Source organism: Thamnophis elegans, chromosome 1 (genome assembly GCF_009769535.1).
Source record: "Thamnophis elegans isolate rThaEle1 chromosome 1, rThaEle1.pri, whole genome shotgun sequence".
Classification (NCBI taxonomy): Eukaryota; Metazoa; Chordata; class Lepidosauria; order Squamata; family Colubridae; genus Thamnophis; species Thamnophis elegans.
The window spans coordinates 173,249,367-173,265,310 of record NC_045541.1 but is presented as its reverse complement, the minus strand read 5'-3'; the positions used below and the strand labels follow the sequence as shown (position 1 = coordinate 173,265,310).

The following is a 15,944-nucleotide window of genomic DNA, read 5'->3' as shown; positions in this document are numbered from 1 at the left end:
ATAGTTTGAAAGCCTAAATTCTTCGTACTCAGCCTTCCTTATGGTCTAACTCTCACAGCCATGCATTACTGCTGAGAAAGCCATAGCTTTCACTGTAAGACAAATAGGTGAAGCTTGTATCTTGACAGATGGAAATGTCAACTTGTGTAATGCAACTTTATCTGCTTGCACTGGGCATTGTAAATGGTTACATGTTCATTTCAGCATCATGAATACATGGGCCTCTATTGGTAGCTTCAGTGTTATATTTTTTACAGATTGTTTTTGTTATAGTTGAGCTGCTTTTGATGAGTGGTTTGTTGAGAGAGTTGTTCTGTATTCCTTGAAGAATATTTTTTTCCAAATTATTTAATTTGTATTCTGTTCTATTTTAAAGTCTCTGAGTACAGACAGGGTGATCTGCTATATGCGTGTATTGTTCTTCAGTAGAAAGCAACAGGCATTGCAGCAAATATAATCTGGCAAAAAGGTGGGCTATTAATAGATTAGAAGTGGGCAGTCTGATAGTTCTAAAGCTGCATGTGGATTCTGTGCGTTTGCAAATAATCAAATGAGAAGAAGACAACTAGACAGTGAATAGGAAAAGAAAAGAGCAGTTATCTATGAATGAGAAGCAGCTCCACTGGATTAATCAGATTAATCAGTCCCCTTAATATTGTTCTTACCGATGCATTTGAAATCTTCCAGCAAGCATTGAAGTGAGCATATTTCAAAAAAAAAGTCAGCAAAGAAGATTACAAATCTTTTTATATAAGTGATCCATTCATTGGAATAAAATAGGAGACAAAAGGCCATATTAGCTTTGATTCTAGTTAAAGAATAAAAAAATAAAGAATTAATCTTTCTTTATTTTAGACTCAAGACAACATTACTGTGAGATGGGATCTTGGTTTGAACAAGAAAAGGATTGCCTACTTCACCCTGCCAAAGACTGATTCAGGTCAGACTGGAATTAGCAATATCAATAAATTTAAAGAAGTGGATTGGGTTAATAAAAATCAGTGGGCAGATGATACCATATACAGTGCTATCTTCAAAAAATATTCAAAGTTATTTACTGTCTCCTTAGATATGCGTTTGATGCAAGGGGATGAGATCTGCCTGAGATACAAAGGAGACTTGGCCCCACTGTGGAAAGGAATTGGCCATGTGATTAAAGTTCCTGATAGTATCCTTTTTAATTTCACAAGATGGAGGAAGATGCAGAATGAGAATGTACTAGCTGGCAAATGGATCTACTGCCAGATTTTTGTAGTAGAATTGTGAATGACAATATCTTTTTTCCCTGCACTATCTTAGAACTTGATGGTCATGCAAAAAATTAAATTAAATTAACTTGTTGGTTTTGCCTCTGTTAACATTCAACTTAGCTATAATTCTCTGCCTGGTTATCTTTCCAGGCCATTAATAGTGGTTGTAGATTCTAATAATATACTATGAGCCTTCATGTAAATAATGAATTAAATAAATAAAATATGTTTCTGTAAAGCTATGTATCAGTCTATGTGCAGCAATGAGAAGGCACCTAGTGCCTTATATTTTTCTGAAATTACTGCTTAACAAGCTTTCGTAGATTACGGTGATGAAATTGCAATTGAGTTGAGAAGTAGTGTTGGTGCTCCTGTGGAAGTGACTCACAATTTCCAAGTGGATTTTGTATGGAAATCAACATCCTTTGATAGGTTGGTGCAGTTTTAGTTGGGGAGCAACTCTTGATTTTGCTTTTTGGGAGAGGGTGAGACGGCCAAAGTGCACACTTGTGCCTCTCTTTTTCAGAATGCAGAGTGCCCTAAAAACATTTGCTGTGGATGAAACATCAGTTTCTGGCTACATCTATCACAAACTTCTGGGTCATGAGGTGGAAGACGTTATAATTAAATGTCAGTTGCCAAAGCGCTTCACAGCACAAGGACTTCCTGATCTCAACCATTCTCAGGTTTGTCCTGTTCCACAGCAAACCCAGGAATTGGAATTAAAGAGTTTCAGGTGTTGGGTTTATAACCTGTTTGACTTCACAGTCTTCTTTCCTTTTATTGTCAGGTGTATGCAGTGAAGACTGTTTTGCAGCGTCCCTTGAGTCTTATTCAGGGGCCCCCTGGCACAGGCAAGACTGTGACATCAGCCACAATTGTGTATCACCTGGCAAGGCAAGGGAATGGGTAAGAGAGAAAGGACACACTAGTTCACAACCCAGAGGGCAGAATAGATTTACTGTAATCTATGATTAAAGATCTGTGCATTGGAATGTGGATGTGACACTCATAAAAGGAGATGGGATTTTGACCATGCAGCTGCCATCTCTGACATCCTATCAAAACTTTCAAAAAGTCTAAATGCTTCTGTTCAGATGCCAAGAGGTCAGAGATGGGCTAAGTGTGGTTGCATTTTTCACTCAACCATGAATCTGTTAATCTTCATTGTGGACGCTTGTGTGCTGTCCTTAATAAGAGCCACTTTGGTGTAGTGGTTAAGGAGCTGGCCTACAAATCAGGAAATTGTGAGTTCTGGTCCCCTTTTAGGCATGAATGTTGGCTAGGTGACTTTGCGCCAGTTTCTCTCGGTCAGCTCACCTCACAGGGTAGTGGTTGTGAGAAAAATAGGAGGAGGAGGAAGTATTATGTACTTTTGCTGCCTTGAATTATTTATCAAGTAATAAAGGCAAGATAAAAATCTAATATTGGCAGATCTGTTTTTGTAATCTCTATTAGTCCTTTATTTGCATTAAAATTATATTTTTGCAAGTGCTACCCAAATATAATAAAAAAGGAGAACGTTTTGGTTGGATGGAATTGTTTGCTCTCAGTTTTTCACCTAATCATAGTTTCGTGCTGTTTTCAAAGGCCTGTGCTGGTTTGTGCCCCAAGTAACATTGCTGTGGACCAGCTGACCGAAAAAATACATCAGACGGGGTTGAAGGTGGTGCGTCTGTGTGCAAAGAGCCGCGAGGCCATTGATTCACCTGTCTCTTTCTTAGCACTGCATAACCAGATCAGGAATATGGATAGGTAAGACATTACTGGAAATGGTCTTGCCGGTATTTTTATTCTTACATTCATTCATTCATTCACTTCTCAGCCTTTTGGCTAAGATCAAGTGTATTATCTGATGGATCATATTTTCATATTTTCCACAAGCCTTAAGCTTTAGATATTCTGCTAAGAGTTCTTTGCTCTAGGGTTGAGTTTATGAAAAGGAAAGAATTTCTTTGTGTCTGCAGATTAGCTTTTGAGACCGAAGATTGCATTTATTTTTTGTCTTAAGTACTGCCTTTATTCCTATTGTGGCTAACACCTCAGTGTTTTGTTCTTGTTGCCTTTGAATTGTGATACCTTAAAAGCAGGATGCAACTTGATGAAACAAGGATAGTTGTAACATTTCCTGCCCTTACAGCATCCTAAGTAGTGCATATTTTGTTTCTCAGCATGCCAGAGCTCCAGAAACTGCAGCAACTGAAAGATGAGACTGGGGAACTGTCATCCGCTGATGAGAAGCGCTACCGAGCACTTAAACGAACAGCTGAGCGGGAATTGCTAATGGTAATCATTTCCTTGTACTTAGCTGCTGTCCTGGTTCCTCACAGGACTTGATTACTCTGTGCTCAAGATTCCTCTGATGCAGATAGGTAAGCTGTGTCCTTGTTCATCTTCAGGGCAGCAAAAACAAAGAGTGATCCTATCTCCAAACACTCTTCAGCAATGAAATCCTGGCGGGTACAGCACACAATGCAAGGAAGCCGTATCATAGCTTAGTATAGAGCCGTGATGGCGAACCTATGGCACTTATGCCACAGGTGGCATGCAGGGCCCTCACCTGAGCAGTCGCCCAGTTCAGTTCCACTGGTGGCCAGCTGATTTTTGGATCTCTGCGCCTGGGAGATGCGCATATACGTGCGGGGGGTGTCATACAAACGTGGGGTGGGGATCACGCACATGCGTTGGGAGGGCGGGAGGTGCGATGTCGTCCCCCCCCCCGTGCCCCATTTTTTTGGTCCCAGGAGATTTCAGGGAGACTTACTAGGCCCAAAACGGGGTGCGGGGGAGGGCATATGTGCGGGAGCGTCATGTGCACATGCGCAGAGGGGTGGGGTGCATTGCATTATGGGTGTAGGGCACGTGAGGACAAAAAGGTTAGCCATCACTGGTATAGAGAATTGGGAACAGTTGGTCGTAGCAATATGCCATATTTTCCAGTAGAATCGAGGGAGGGGTTACATGTGGGTTTTGTCACAGCCTGATTGGTCCATAGACTGGGGGAAATTTCTAATAATACTCCTCCATTTCCCATTGGCTCCGGGTTTCCTCTCAATCTTTTGGCCCAAGCACTGCTTTGACTCTTGGGTAGGAAAAATTATTGTTAACCTGACTAAAATTTGGATTAATTGGATATTCTAAATTGCTAAATTTATCTCAGCTGCTGCCCTAGGGACAGTTGTTTCTGTCTTGCATGGGATAGGAGAGCCCTTTGGGGCGCCGCACCTCCTACTCTGCGGGCCAGGGGCCCTGTCTGATTCCCGGGCCAGCAGGGGTTCAACAATCCTGAAACACTTCTGTTTTATCGCCCTTAGAATGCAGATGTCATTTGCTGCACATGTGTTGGAGCTGGCGACCCAAGACTTGCTAAAATGCAATTTCGTTCCATTTTGATTGATGAAAGCACACAGGCCACTGAGCCAGAGTGTATGGTGCCTGTTGTTCTTGGGGCAAAACAGGTAGGCTGCTTAAAAAAATTAAATCTTAAATTATTGGGTTTTTAAAGTTTAATTTCATTGAATAAATTGCGTACCTCCCAGAGCCCATTTATGAGGGAGATGGGCAGTTAAGAACTTTAATAAAGGAATAAGTAAATAAACATTTAGAAATTCCATTTTTTATTAAGTATTTTTTTTCTTTTTGAGTTTTGTTTGTACTGAGCAGGTTGGTTATGTGTGGGTTTTTTTTTTAATGGATGGGCCTGCATGAAGCTTCAGGAAAAGAATTCAGATTGTTTGAAAGGGAGATTTTAGATACGGAGGCACATTGCACAATTGCCCGCATGCGAATGCTAAATTGTTGTTTTAAAATTTCTGTCAAAATTAAAATTTGGTGTGCTGCTTGAGGAAAGGGGAATCCAGAATGAGGCAATTGACAAAGTCTGAAAAACAGTATGAAATTGGATGGAGAGGGGAGAAGAAAACCAAAGGCTATGGTAGAACTGATATGGTTGTAGAGAAGAAGAATAAGTAGCTTTATTTTTTAAATTATTAAATTTATATGCTGCCCATCTCTGCAATAGGGTGACTCTGGATTTCTATGTCAGGAGATTAAACAGGCATAAGTGAAGGCCACCCATTCAATTGCTGAGGCATTAATCCTCGAGTTACAACCATTCATTTAGTGACAGTTCAAAATTACAATAGCATGGGAGAAAAGTGACATTTCTGGTCCTTGCACTTACAAGTGTTGCAGTCACCTCCAGGATCATATGGTCGAAATTTGGCAACTGACAGTTGCAATGTCCCATGGTCATGTGACCCCATTTGTGACCTTCCCAGCTGCCTTCCAACAAGCAAAGTCGATAGGGAGAAGCCAGATTTTGCTGAAACAGCTGAATGATTCGCTTAACGCCTGCAGTGATTTGCTTAACACTGTAACAGAAAAGTCATCAAATCGGCTGTGACTCACTTAACAGCGGGAATTCTGGTCTCAGTTGTGGACATAAGTCGAGGACCACCTGTAAATCAAAGGCGGATGAACAGGAACGCTCCTCCATTTCCTCGTTACCGCTTGGAAACATGGACCATTCAAAGCTGCTTTCGGTCCTTGCCTTTCGATTGTCACCTGATGTTCAGTATCTAGGCTTTCTGCAGATGGCAGGTGTGTGCGTGCATTGACCGGATCTCCCTTTTTTCTTAGTTGATCCTGGTGGGCGATCATTGCCAGCTTGGCCCTGTCGTAATGTGCAAGAAGGCAGCTAAAGCAGGTCTGTCACAGTCCCTCTTTGAGCGACTGGTGGTGTTGGGCATTCGGCCCATTCGCCTGCAAGTCCAGTACCGCATGCACCCAGCCCTGAGTGCTTTTCCTTCCAACATCTTTTACGAAGGGTCACTTCAGAATGGTGTCACTGCAGGTAAATGGTGTTTTTTGGTTTTTTTGGATATGTGTGCAGAGGGGATTTAGATTTCAGGGAATTTATGAGTATAGGGCAGGCTTTAGTATCCAAGAAGCATCTCTGTCAATTGTATTTACCTACATTTCTCAACTGTGCGAACTTTTAAGAGGGATGGACTTCAATTCCCAGCATTCCCCAGCCAGCTATGCTGGCTGGGGAATTCTGGGAATTGAAGTTCATCCCTCTTAAAGTTCCCATAGTTAAGAAACGCTGGTATTGACCTTAGGATACAGTTGATTATTGGGGGGGGAAGGGGTTGATGCTGCTGAGATGCTTCTTTGAGATTGAAAAACCTCCATTTTAATCAAATGAAATAGGATTCACTGAAGACCTTTATACTGATGAATGAGTCCCATCTTTCCTGCAGCAGACCGTGTGAAGAAGGGGTTTGACTTCCAATGGCCTCAGCCAGACAAGCCCATGTTTTTCTACGTGACCCAAGGACAAGAAGAAATTGCAAGTTCTGGCACTTCTTATTTGAACAGGTAAAAAGAAAGAAAGAAAGAAAGGTCAGTGGCAACCAATGTATGCGAAAGAAGGCAGAGGTTCGGTTGATCTCTTGGTAGGCCATGCAAGGCATCTCTCTTTTTAAAGTTAATACAGTCCATCTATTCAAAAAACAGGAGAATGCAATTAAGTCAGTAGATAAAGATTAACATTATTAATGGTGAGAGCCAGTTTGGTCTCATGGTTAAAATGCTGGACTAGAGGCCAGGAGACTCTTGAGTTCTAGTCTTGCCTTAGATATGAAAACTGGCTGGGTAACCTTGAGCAATAGAATGTGTATTTTAATAGCAATAGCACTTAGACTTATATACCGCTTCACAGTGCTTTACAACCTTCTCTAAGCAGTTTACAGACTCAGTCTATTGCTCCCAACAATCTGGGTCCTCATTTTACCCACCTCAGAAGGATGGAAGGCCGAGTCAACCTTGAGCCTAGCTTGATTCGAACTGCCAAATTGCAGGCAGCCAGCAGTCCCCAGGAGTTGCCTGCAATACTGCATTCTAACCACTGCACCACTGAGGCTCATCCTATTTTAGGCATGAAAGCCAATGACTTTGGACCTGTTCCTCGCTCTTATCCCATCTTACCTCACAGGGTTGTTCTGGGGAAAATAGGAGGAAAGGTAAGTCCATTACCTTGAATTACTTACAAAGTAATAAAAGTGAGGGAAAATGTAGTAAATAAAATCTTGTCCCTTCCTCATTTTAATATTTGGGAAAATGCTTTGCAATATTTGAATAAACATACAAACTTTATATGAGCTTAGATGAGAAATTGTGTTGACTCTTCTTTCCTCTCCTCCCTTATCTTACAGAACAGAGGCAGCCAATGTGGAGAAAATAACCACAAAGCTACTGAAGGCTGGTGCAAAGCCAGATCAGATTGGTATCATCACCCCTTATGAGGGCCAGCGTTCATATTTGGTGCAGTACATGCAGTTTAGTGGATCTTTGCATACCAAGCTTTATCAGGTAGTCATTTGTGCTTTTCTTTCTTGATTCTTTGTATTCCCAGGTTTGCAGAAACCACTTGGTCTTTGCATTTGTTTCAAAGCATGTGTGCTATATTTACAAATATTTTACTTGAAGTGGTATAGTTAGGAACTTTAAAAAAAAAAAGAAACTTATGTAGTTTAACTTCCACCTAGAAAAGATAACTATTTAAGTCTGTAATTCTTATTTGCTTTGGAGAGAGGCTTGTATTTCATCCAGTGAGAGAAAACCCGTCCCTCCCCTCCATTTCAGGTTTATTGATTGAAATAAAACATTTTCTAATGTGCGGGTGCACTCACTTCCCCCACCCCCAAAGATGAAATTATTTCAGGGATTCCAGCGTGTTTTGAAATACTGAATCTCAAAGTTAGAATCCTGAAGAGCTGTTCCGTATTCATGCAATATATAACAACAGTATTCTATAGCATTACTGAAATGTGGGAGAATGAGAAATTTGAGAAGTCTTTCTCTCTTCTACCCCTCCCCCCTTTTACAGGAAGTTGAAATCGCTAGTGTTGATGCTTTCCAAGGGCGAGAGAAGGACTTCATTATCCTCTCCTGTGTTAGAGCCAACGAGCATCAAGGCATTGGTTTCCTGAATGATCCCCGGCGTCTCAATGTGGCTCTCACAAGAGCAAGGTTTGGACTTCCCAGAATCATCCAAGATAGAATCTCTGCTTTCGGAATTTCTTAATTACACATTTTGGATGGAGCTAAATTGAAAAAAAAAACGCTTTTCAATCTGAAAAGAGATTTTTCAAGTTGAAAAAAAAAGTTCACTGGCTCAGGCAGCTACGAATTGTAGCTCTACCAAATTTTTTAAACTTCAGGTGTATTATTTATTTCACCTCATATTCATTTTAAATACATTATTTAGCTAAGCAATCTTGAGAGTTATTTGCAAAATCAAAGATAAAAAGACAAGAATGTGTGTGATATTTCTTTGGTTTTCTCAAGTGTTTATGGGTAAATGTATAAGACATGCTTGTGATTTTTACTTATCAAATTTGTTTGCTGCCCATCTCACAATTCAAGGCAACGCTGAATGGCTTACAACAAGATAAAACACACAAACACTTGACAATTGCAAATATAAAAACTGGTTTAAAATTATAAAATTTATGACAGCGGTTGAACCCCGAATTTATATTGCTAAGCAAGGTAGTTAAGTGAATTTTGCACCATTTTACAATCTTTCTTGCCAGAGTTGTTAAGTAAAAACACTGTTGTTATTAACTTAGTCACACCATTATTAAATGAATTCAGTTTCCCTATTAACTTGGCTTGTTGGAAGATTGCAAAAGGTGATTGTATAATCCTGCAACATGCAGCCATCATAAATATAAGCCAGTTGTCAGGCATCCAGATTTTGATCATGTGACTATGGGGATGCTGCAAGTTTGAAAGTATGAAAAACAGTCCTAAGTCACTTTTTTTTAGTGCTGTTGTAACTTTGGTCATTAAACGAATGGTTGCAAGCCAGGGACAAGCTGTTAGTGTTAAAGCTACAGTGCTGAATAAATCTAAATCAAATACCAAAGAAAATAGTATGATAGGCCTACAAAAATAACAAAATCAAAGTACATACTAAAAGTAGGAGAAAGAATACTACCATTAGATTAAAATCAGCTTAGGTGATATTTTTGGAAGGCCCAGGCAAAGAAGGTCCTGAAGGCATTTCCATATATGATGTTTCCATATCTCTGTAGTTATTAGCTGCCTGACTTAAAGGAAATAAAATGGGCAATATTCAAGAGTAGGTCATCCTTTCAACAACATTAACAACAAGTAACTTGAAGTGTGAATGAGTTGGTAGGCAAATAACCCTTCATAATATCTTACTGTTGTCTTTTTAGATATGGGGTCATTATTGTTGGGAATCCAAAGGCACTCTCCAAGCAACCTCTCTGGAATCACCTTCTGAACTACTACAAGGAGCAAAAGGTCCTGGTGGAGGGACCATTGAACAATCTCCGTGAGAGCCTCATGCAGTTCAGCAAGCCCCGAAAACTGGTCAACACTATCAATCCAGTAAGTTTCATGCAGAGCAATCTTCTTTTTGAGCTTATTGCAAAAAAAAAAAATGTATGTCTCATTTAGCAACAGAAATTTGGGGCTCAATTGTGTTTGTAAGTCGAGGACTACCTGTTTTATTCTAGAGGCCCCCTACAATAAAGAATAAATGGCTTTAAGAACTGAGTTTGGAGAAAGTGATTAAGACAATACTACCTTTGTGTTTATTTTTCCTGTGTAGTGCATTTATTATAAGAAAGTTAGGGTGGAAAAAGATGATAGCTGGAATCAAAGTAGGAATCCATACACAGCTGTTGTATGGATGATACAACTTCACTGAAAGTGAAGAACTCATATGAGCTCATTATGAAAGTAAAAACTGGATGGTGAACATATTGAATAATGTTAAATTTTAACACAAAAAATAATTTCAACCTGTAGTTTTTCTGATTTTAAAAATGAGACCAAACAAGTAAAAGTGACAGTTTGTTTTTTTAGGCTTAAGAATATAGGTAGTCCTCACTTATTGGCCACAATTGAGACTGGTAACTCTTTCACTAAGTGACTTGTCATAAAATGAAAAGTCATATGACCATGCCTGACTTATGACAGCAGTTCTGGCTTTGGTCATTAGAATCACCTATGATCATTAAGTGCAATGTTCACATGACCATCAATTGTGACTTTCTACTGGCTTTACCTTTGACTTTGGCTGTTGGAGACAAGCTGTGAAGGTTACAAATGGCAATCATATAGCTGTGGGATGCTGCAGCTGTTATAAATATTTCCTAGTTGCCAAGCTACTGAATCCCAATCTTGTAACCACATAAAGTTTTGATAGCCACAATTTAGAGGATTGGTTGTATGTCTTTTTTCAGTGCTGTTGTGATTTTGAATAGTTTATAAAAGTTGGTTAGTATGCTGGAGAAATAGAAGCAATAAAGGGAAAGTGATAATAAAGTTAAATAAGATTATTAAGAGTGATAATATTTCACTGACCAAAAAAAAAAAAAAAGAATTAGCAGTCCTCATTCCAATAATAGCCTATAATTGTGAAAATTTTCTAAATCAATAAATACAATCAAACCTTGAGAAAAAACAAGAGAAAAGGAGGAGAGATTTCAAGAAGCTTGAATGGGTGTAATCACCAGAGTTTAGGTTTAACACGAGGGAATCTTTACCTTTGCTAACAGTACCATGGACTGCAAGTCACTGAGCCCCAGATCAATTGTGAAGGATGATACCTATCTTGTGGTGGTGTCCTTAGGCCATGTAGTTAATGAACAAAACTCATGTGTATTCCTTAGTATCAGGTGACAGGAGATCAGTCAAACATAAAATTCAGCAAAAATCCCTCCAAAGCAACATGCACATTTGTGTATTTTGAAATGCACCATGAGATATGGGTAGTCCTTGACCACAATTGAGTCCAAAATTTATATTGCTAAGTGAGACATTTGTTAAGTGAGTTTTGCCCTATTTTATGACTTTTCTTGCCACATTTGTTAAGTTGTTAAGTTAGTAACATGATTGTTAGGTGAATCTGGCTTCCCCATTGATTTGTTTGTCAGAAGGTCGCAAAAGGGGATCATGTGATCCTGGGACACTGCAACCGTCATAAATATGAATCTGTTGCCAAACATCCGAATGTAAATCATGTGACTATGAGCATGCTGCAATGGTCGTGTGAAAAACGATCATGTCACTTTTTCACTGATGTCACTAAATGAACTGTTGTAAGTCAAGGACCACGTGTACAAGGGCATACAAAAGAGGGTACAGACAACCTAAAACTCAACATTAATACTGCACTGATGATACTTGCTTTTATACCATCTCACCAGTGCTAGAAATAAGCAAAGGTATGTTTCATAATCTTCTGTGTGCTAAAAGCAGACTCCAGGCATGTGACATGGCAACCTCCAAAGTTTATCAAGTCTGCTGACTGTTATCCCTTCGTCGTAATCCCCTTAATCCATGTAAGATGCGCAGTGCTCCTGCTAGAACTCTGAAGATGGACGCTCAAGAACCTGGAAGCATGGGTTGCCGCCGCCTCTTATCTTCCCAGTCCCTGGAAGAGAACCAGAAAGGGAATATTTGCAAATGAATGACTAGCTAGGCAGCTGATAAAAGAGGGTTTCCCAAAGATTGCAACTTTAAGACGCATGGATGTCAATTCCCAGAATTCCCCAGCCTTAAAAGTTGTCAAGTTAGGGAGACCCTGTGGTAGAAGTTGGGTCACATCGTTCAAATCAAAACTGCTCAGCTTAAAGCACAGGGAACTTGATTGAGAAGATTTTAAACTAACTGGTGTGGCTTGAAGCTGAAAGTCTTGAAATAAGGAACTTGGATAAAACTAGCAAATGTTAGAAAGATGCACAATTTTAATGAGGCTTTCCAAAATGCTCAGTGAAAAATAGAGATTGCTTATTAGTTAGAGAGTTGGTAGATGGAATTCTCCAAGTGGAATATGGCAGTTAAGAATGCAGTTTACTGAAGTAGAAAGACAGAATTGGAATGTATGTTAAAATAACCAGTCTTGCTCAGAAATCCAAGCAAATAGGGATATTGGGAATATCTGGGCTACAACAAGAAGCAAATATAAGTCAGTCTGCTATTAATATTAATTTATACACACCATACTAAGGAGAAGATAAGGTAGTGTTCTCCAATTTTTTTTAAAGTACAGATTTTTCAAACAAACAATAGCAGTGAGGAGAAATCAAGTGGGTACGCTAATCTGGATCTGATTCTAACTCAATTAGAAGACTTGACTGAAATGAAAATGATAGGAAAAGTGGGGGGAAATAACTATTTAATATATTTTAAGGATTATTAAAGCTTCCCATAACCAGTCGCAGGATTTCATGAAGTGGGAAAAGACTCAACTTGGGATGAAGACCCTATTATAAAGGAATATAATTACACAATGACAATGAGAATTCCAATGAGGGGGGGGGGGAAGGGAAGACAACTGAAAGTGCAAATGTGGCTGTGCAAAAACCTTTGTGAAGATCTTACAAGAAAAAATAGAAGGACAAGTTACCAGCAAGAATGCTTGTTAAGTTACCTGGGAGAGTCAAAGTTGTTTCAAGTAAGCTAAAATTCAGAATTAGCTGGGATTGGCAAAAGGTGCCAAGGACATCCTAAAGAGATTTTTGAAATTCTATATGTTCAAAATAAAGGGGAGAGGAAAACAATATAGCAACAGCCACCACAAGCACTTATGAAAAGTGAGATCAAGGACTAGGCTTGAACATTGGATGGAAAGAAACAAGCCGTGATTATTTTCTTTGAATAAGTTTAAATCTCCAGGCTTGGATGAATTGTATTCTAGGGCAGTGTTTGTCAACCCTAGCTACTTTAAGATATATGGACTTCAACTCCTGGAATTCTTGCTGGGGAATTCTGGGAGTTGAAGTCCAGACATCTTAAAAGACACCAAGGTTGAGAAACACTGTTCTCTAGGGCATTGTAGCCCAATGGAATACTTTAAAATCAGCCATCATTACCATACAGAGAAATTTTGAAAGAGAAACTTCCATGATTACTTAAGCAGAAAGTTAAAATTATACTTTTTTATCCAAGAAACATTTTACAAGAAATAGAATCTGTGTAGCTCAGGATTAAATTTTTGCGTGTTGGGGAAGTGTAATCTTTTCCTTACTAGTTCCTTGATTAGGGTACTATTTTCTTCTTGATCACTCAGCCCAGTACAGCAAAACTAACAAGATGTGAAAAGAATAACATGACAATACGTCAAAAAGATCTCGGAAATAACCAACAGACTATTACAAACAGATGGCATCACCATAGCATGCAAACCAGCTATAGCCATTGAAAACATCTTTAGTAAATCAAAAGACCCAGTAGCCCAAGAAGAAGATCATCTATGATATAGTAAGAACTGTCACAACTTCTATGTATGCAGGCAGAAGACCAGCAAAGTGCAGGCAGAAGACCGGCAGAATACTGTCAGAAGATAGGATGAAAAGTCCACATGGACAGATTCAACTGGGAAACTATAAGCATCCTAGACCAAGCTGAATGCAAAAATGCTAAGGAATTCAGGAAGTTTGCCATTCAGACAAATCAATAAACACATAGAGATAAGTCACATTTACATGCCATTCAAAAGACAACACTAAGAACAAAACAAAAAAACACCAGAGAACATCCTGTCCATCAGCGAATACTCAGATAAATGGATATTAACACCAGGAAAAACAATCAAGCAAAAAAAACTGTGCCTTAATGAAGGAACTACGAGGGAGAAAACCCTCACCCCAACAACATTATTAGGACAAACTACTATATATAAACAGGGAGTAAACCCACACCTCCATTTAGTAGCATTGATTATGTTATCTAGTTGGGTAATGAAACATCTGCAAACAACCAAGCTCAGAGAGCACCAAGGACTCCACATACTCAAACAGATGAATTTGGACTCAGTGGCTTGGAGAATGCCTTCCATTTCTGTTACATGATAAGTTAGTCGCTCCACCCATATAATCAGTAAATTAAGTAAACATCTGCTTTAAGCTGATTCAGATCATGAGTCATCTTACATAAAGCAGCATCCAGCAGCAACTTTGGGGGCATCTCCTATGTATCTTTTATAGCAAAATTCTAGCCCTTTGCAGAACTGGGAAGAAAGCCATATAGCAGCACATTGTAAATGTATTCAACAATCCTGTAAGGAAATTTTGTTTGTTTATTTATTAGACTTATATGCCGCCCATCTCACCTAGAGGCAAGAAGTTCTCTCTCTCAAGCTATTCCAGATGTTTGTGACAGAACAAAAATAGTTTTGGTTTCCTCTTCATAAATTTTAATTTGCATTCTGTTTTAGGGAGCCCGGTTTATGACAACTGCTATGTATGATGCCCGTGAAGCTATTATCCCTGGATCAGTTTATGATCGCAGCAGCCAAGGTAAGAGGTGTTAAGACTTTCTGTAAGCCAGATAAGTGATACATTGGCTCTTAGGCACAAAATAGCTAAACTCCTAAACTAGTCATATTCTGCCTTCTGATTTGTTAGTTTGTTTAGTGGGGTTGCTTGCCAAGAGCAACTCGCCTTTGGCCAGTAGATACGGTGGGATACACACTATGGATTTTCCATATGCCATTCCAAATCAAAAGTTAGGAGGCAAATAATTCCTTATCCCATTTTGTGCTAGGAGAAAAAGAGCCGGGTAAAAAGAAATATATTAGAGTAGCTATCTTATCTTAAAACTACTCAACATCTTTCTCCGCATGTTCTCAGGCCGGCCATCCAACATGTATTTCCAAACACACGATCAGATTGGGATGATCAGTGCTGGGCCCAGTCATGTCACCACCATGAACATTCCTATTCCATTCAACTTGGTGATGCCTCCCATGCCACCACCAGGGTACTTTGGACAGCCCAATGGACCAGCTGCAGGTGGGATGTTTGCAGGTGCAAATTATTTTGTTATATGTCCATCAAGTGAATGTGTTTGTGGCGGCGGGGGGGGGGGGATGGCGGCAGAGAGAGAGAGAGAAAGGATTGTAATTTGCAGTCTCTGGCAGATGTCATTAAATATCATGTCTGTAGATTGCTGTGCATTCATCATGTTCAGTACACATGTATGTATTGATCAATTGACTGAATTTTTTTTCATTCCACCACAATCTCTGAATTCTCAGCAGTATCCGTTTACAAAAAAAAGTACAGAAAAAATATATAAGAAAAAACAAATAAACACCATAAGTGAGGTGTCCAGCCTTGCTGGCTGGGGAATTCTGGGAGTTGAAGTCCACCAGTCTTAAAGTTCCCAACATTGGGTGCCTCTGCTATAAATCATTGAAGGGCATCACAACTCCGATGCCCTCCAGAAGTAATAGAACAGTGTGATATATATGAAATAAAATACATGGTCATTGAAGGAGGTTTACCCCCAAGGTTGCATCGTGCTCCATCAGCAGGCCCTTGTAAATGAAGCCAACTCTTAAATTTCTGTGCAGCTGACTTGTTCTGATCTTGCTTACTTCAGAACCAGAAAGCAACTCTTTTATGTTTTGTCAGAGAAATAAAATTATCGCTGACAATTGCTGTGTGTGGGAGGGAAGTTAACACTCAGCAACATATTCTGCTTAAGAGATTTGTATGTAACTTTTTAGCTGGAAAGGTAGATTTTTAGTTGGGAGTTTCTAGGCAATTAATTTTCCCAAACTGCAAGCCTAACTTATCCACTGCAGTGATTCACTTAACATCTGTGGCAAGAAAGGTCGCAAAATGGGGCAAAACTCAGTTA

General features: G+C 39.4%; 1 protein-coding gene and 1 pseudogene across 5 annotated transcripts in view; both read left to right on the top strand.

The window, feature by feature from the left end:
• Positions 1-15,944, top strand: part of UPF1 (UPF1 RNA helicase and ATPase) — a 35,180-nt gene that overhangs the window by 13,093 nt on the left and 6,143 nt on the right. For 2 of the 5 annotated variants that reach the window (XM_032216985.1, XM_032216911.1), the window contains exons 7-21: positions 856-940; positions 1,070-1,168; positions 1,565-1,682; positions 1,777-1,936; positions 2,041-2,159; positions 2,841-3,005; positions 3,422-3,536; positions 4,565-4,708; positions 5,892-6,105; positions 6,515-6,632; positions 7,469-7,625; positions 8,143-8,285; positions 9,503-9,677; positions 14,515-14,596; positions 14,930-15,106. In XM_032216985.1, coding sequence (XP_032072876.1) covers positions 856-940; positions 1,070-1,168; positions 1,565-1,682; positions 1,777-1,936; positions 2,041-2,159; positions 2,841-3,005; positions 3,422-3,536; positions 4,565-4,708; positions 5,892-6,105; positions 6,515-6,632; positions 7,469-7,625; positions 8,143-8,285; positions 9,503-9,677; positions 14,515-14,596; positions 14,930-15,106 — 2,071 coding nt within the window. The remainder of the gene's footprint in view (positions 1-855; positions 941-1,069; positions 1,169-1,564; positions 1,683-1,776; positions 1,937-2,040; positions 2,160-2,840; positions 3,006-3,421; positions 3,537-4,564; positions 4,709-5,891; positions 6,106-6,514; positions 6,633-7,468; positions 7,626-8,142; positions 8,286-9,502; positions 9,678-14,514; positions 14,597-14,929; positions 15,107-15,944) is intronic. The other 3 variants (XM_032217066.1, XM_032217142.1, XM_032217190.1) reach the window with 3 other exon arrangements.
• LOC116523751 lies at positions 3,064-3,227 on the top strand (annotated as a pseudogene).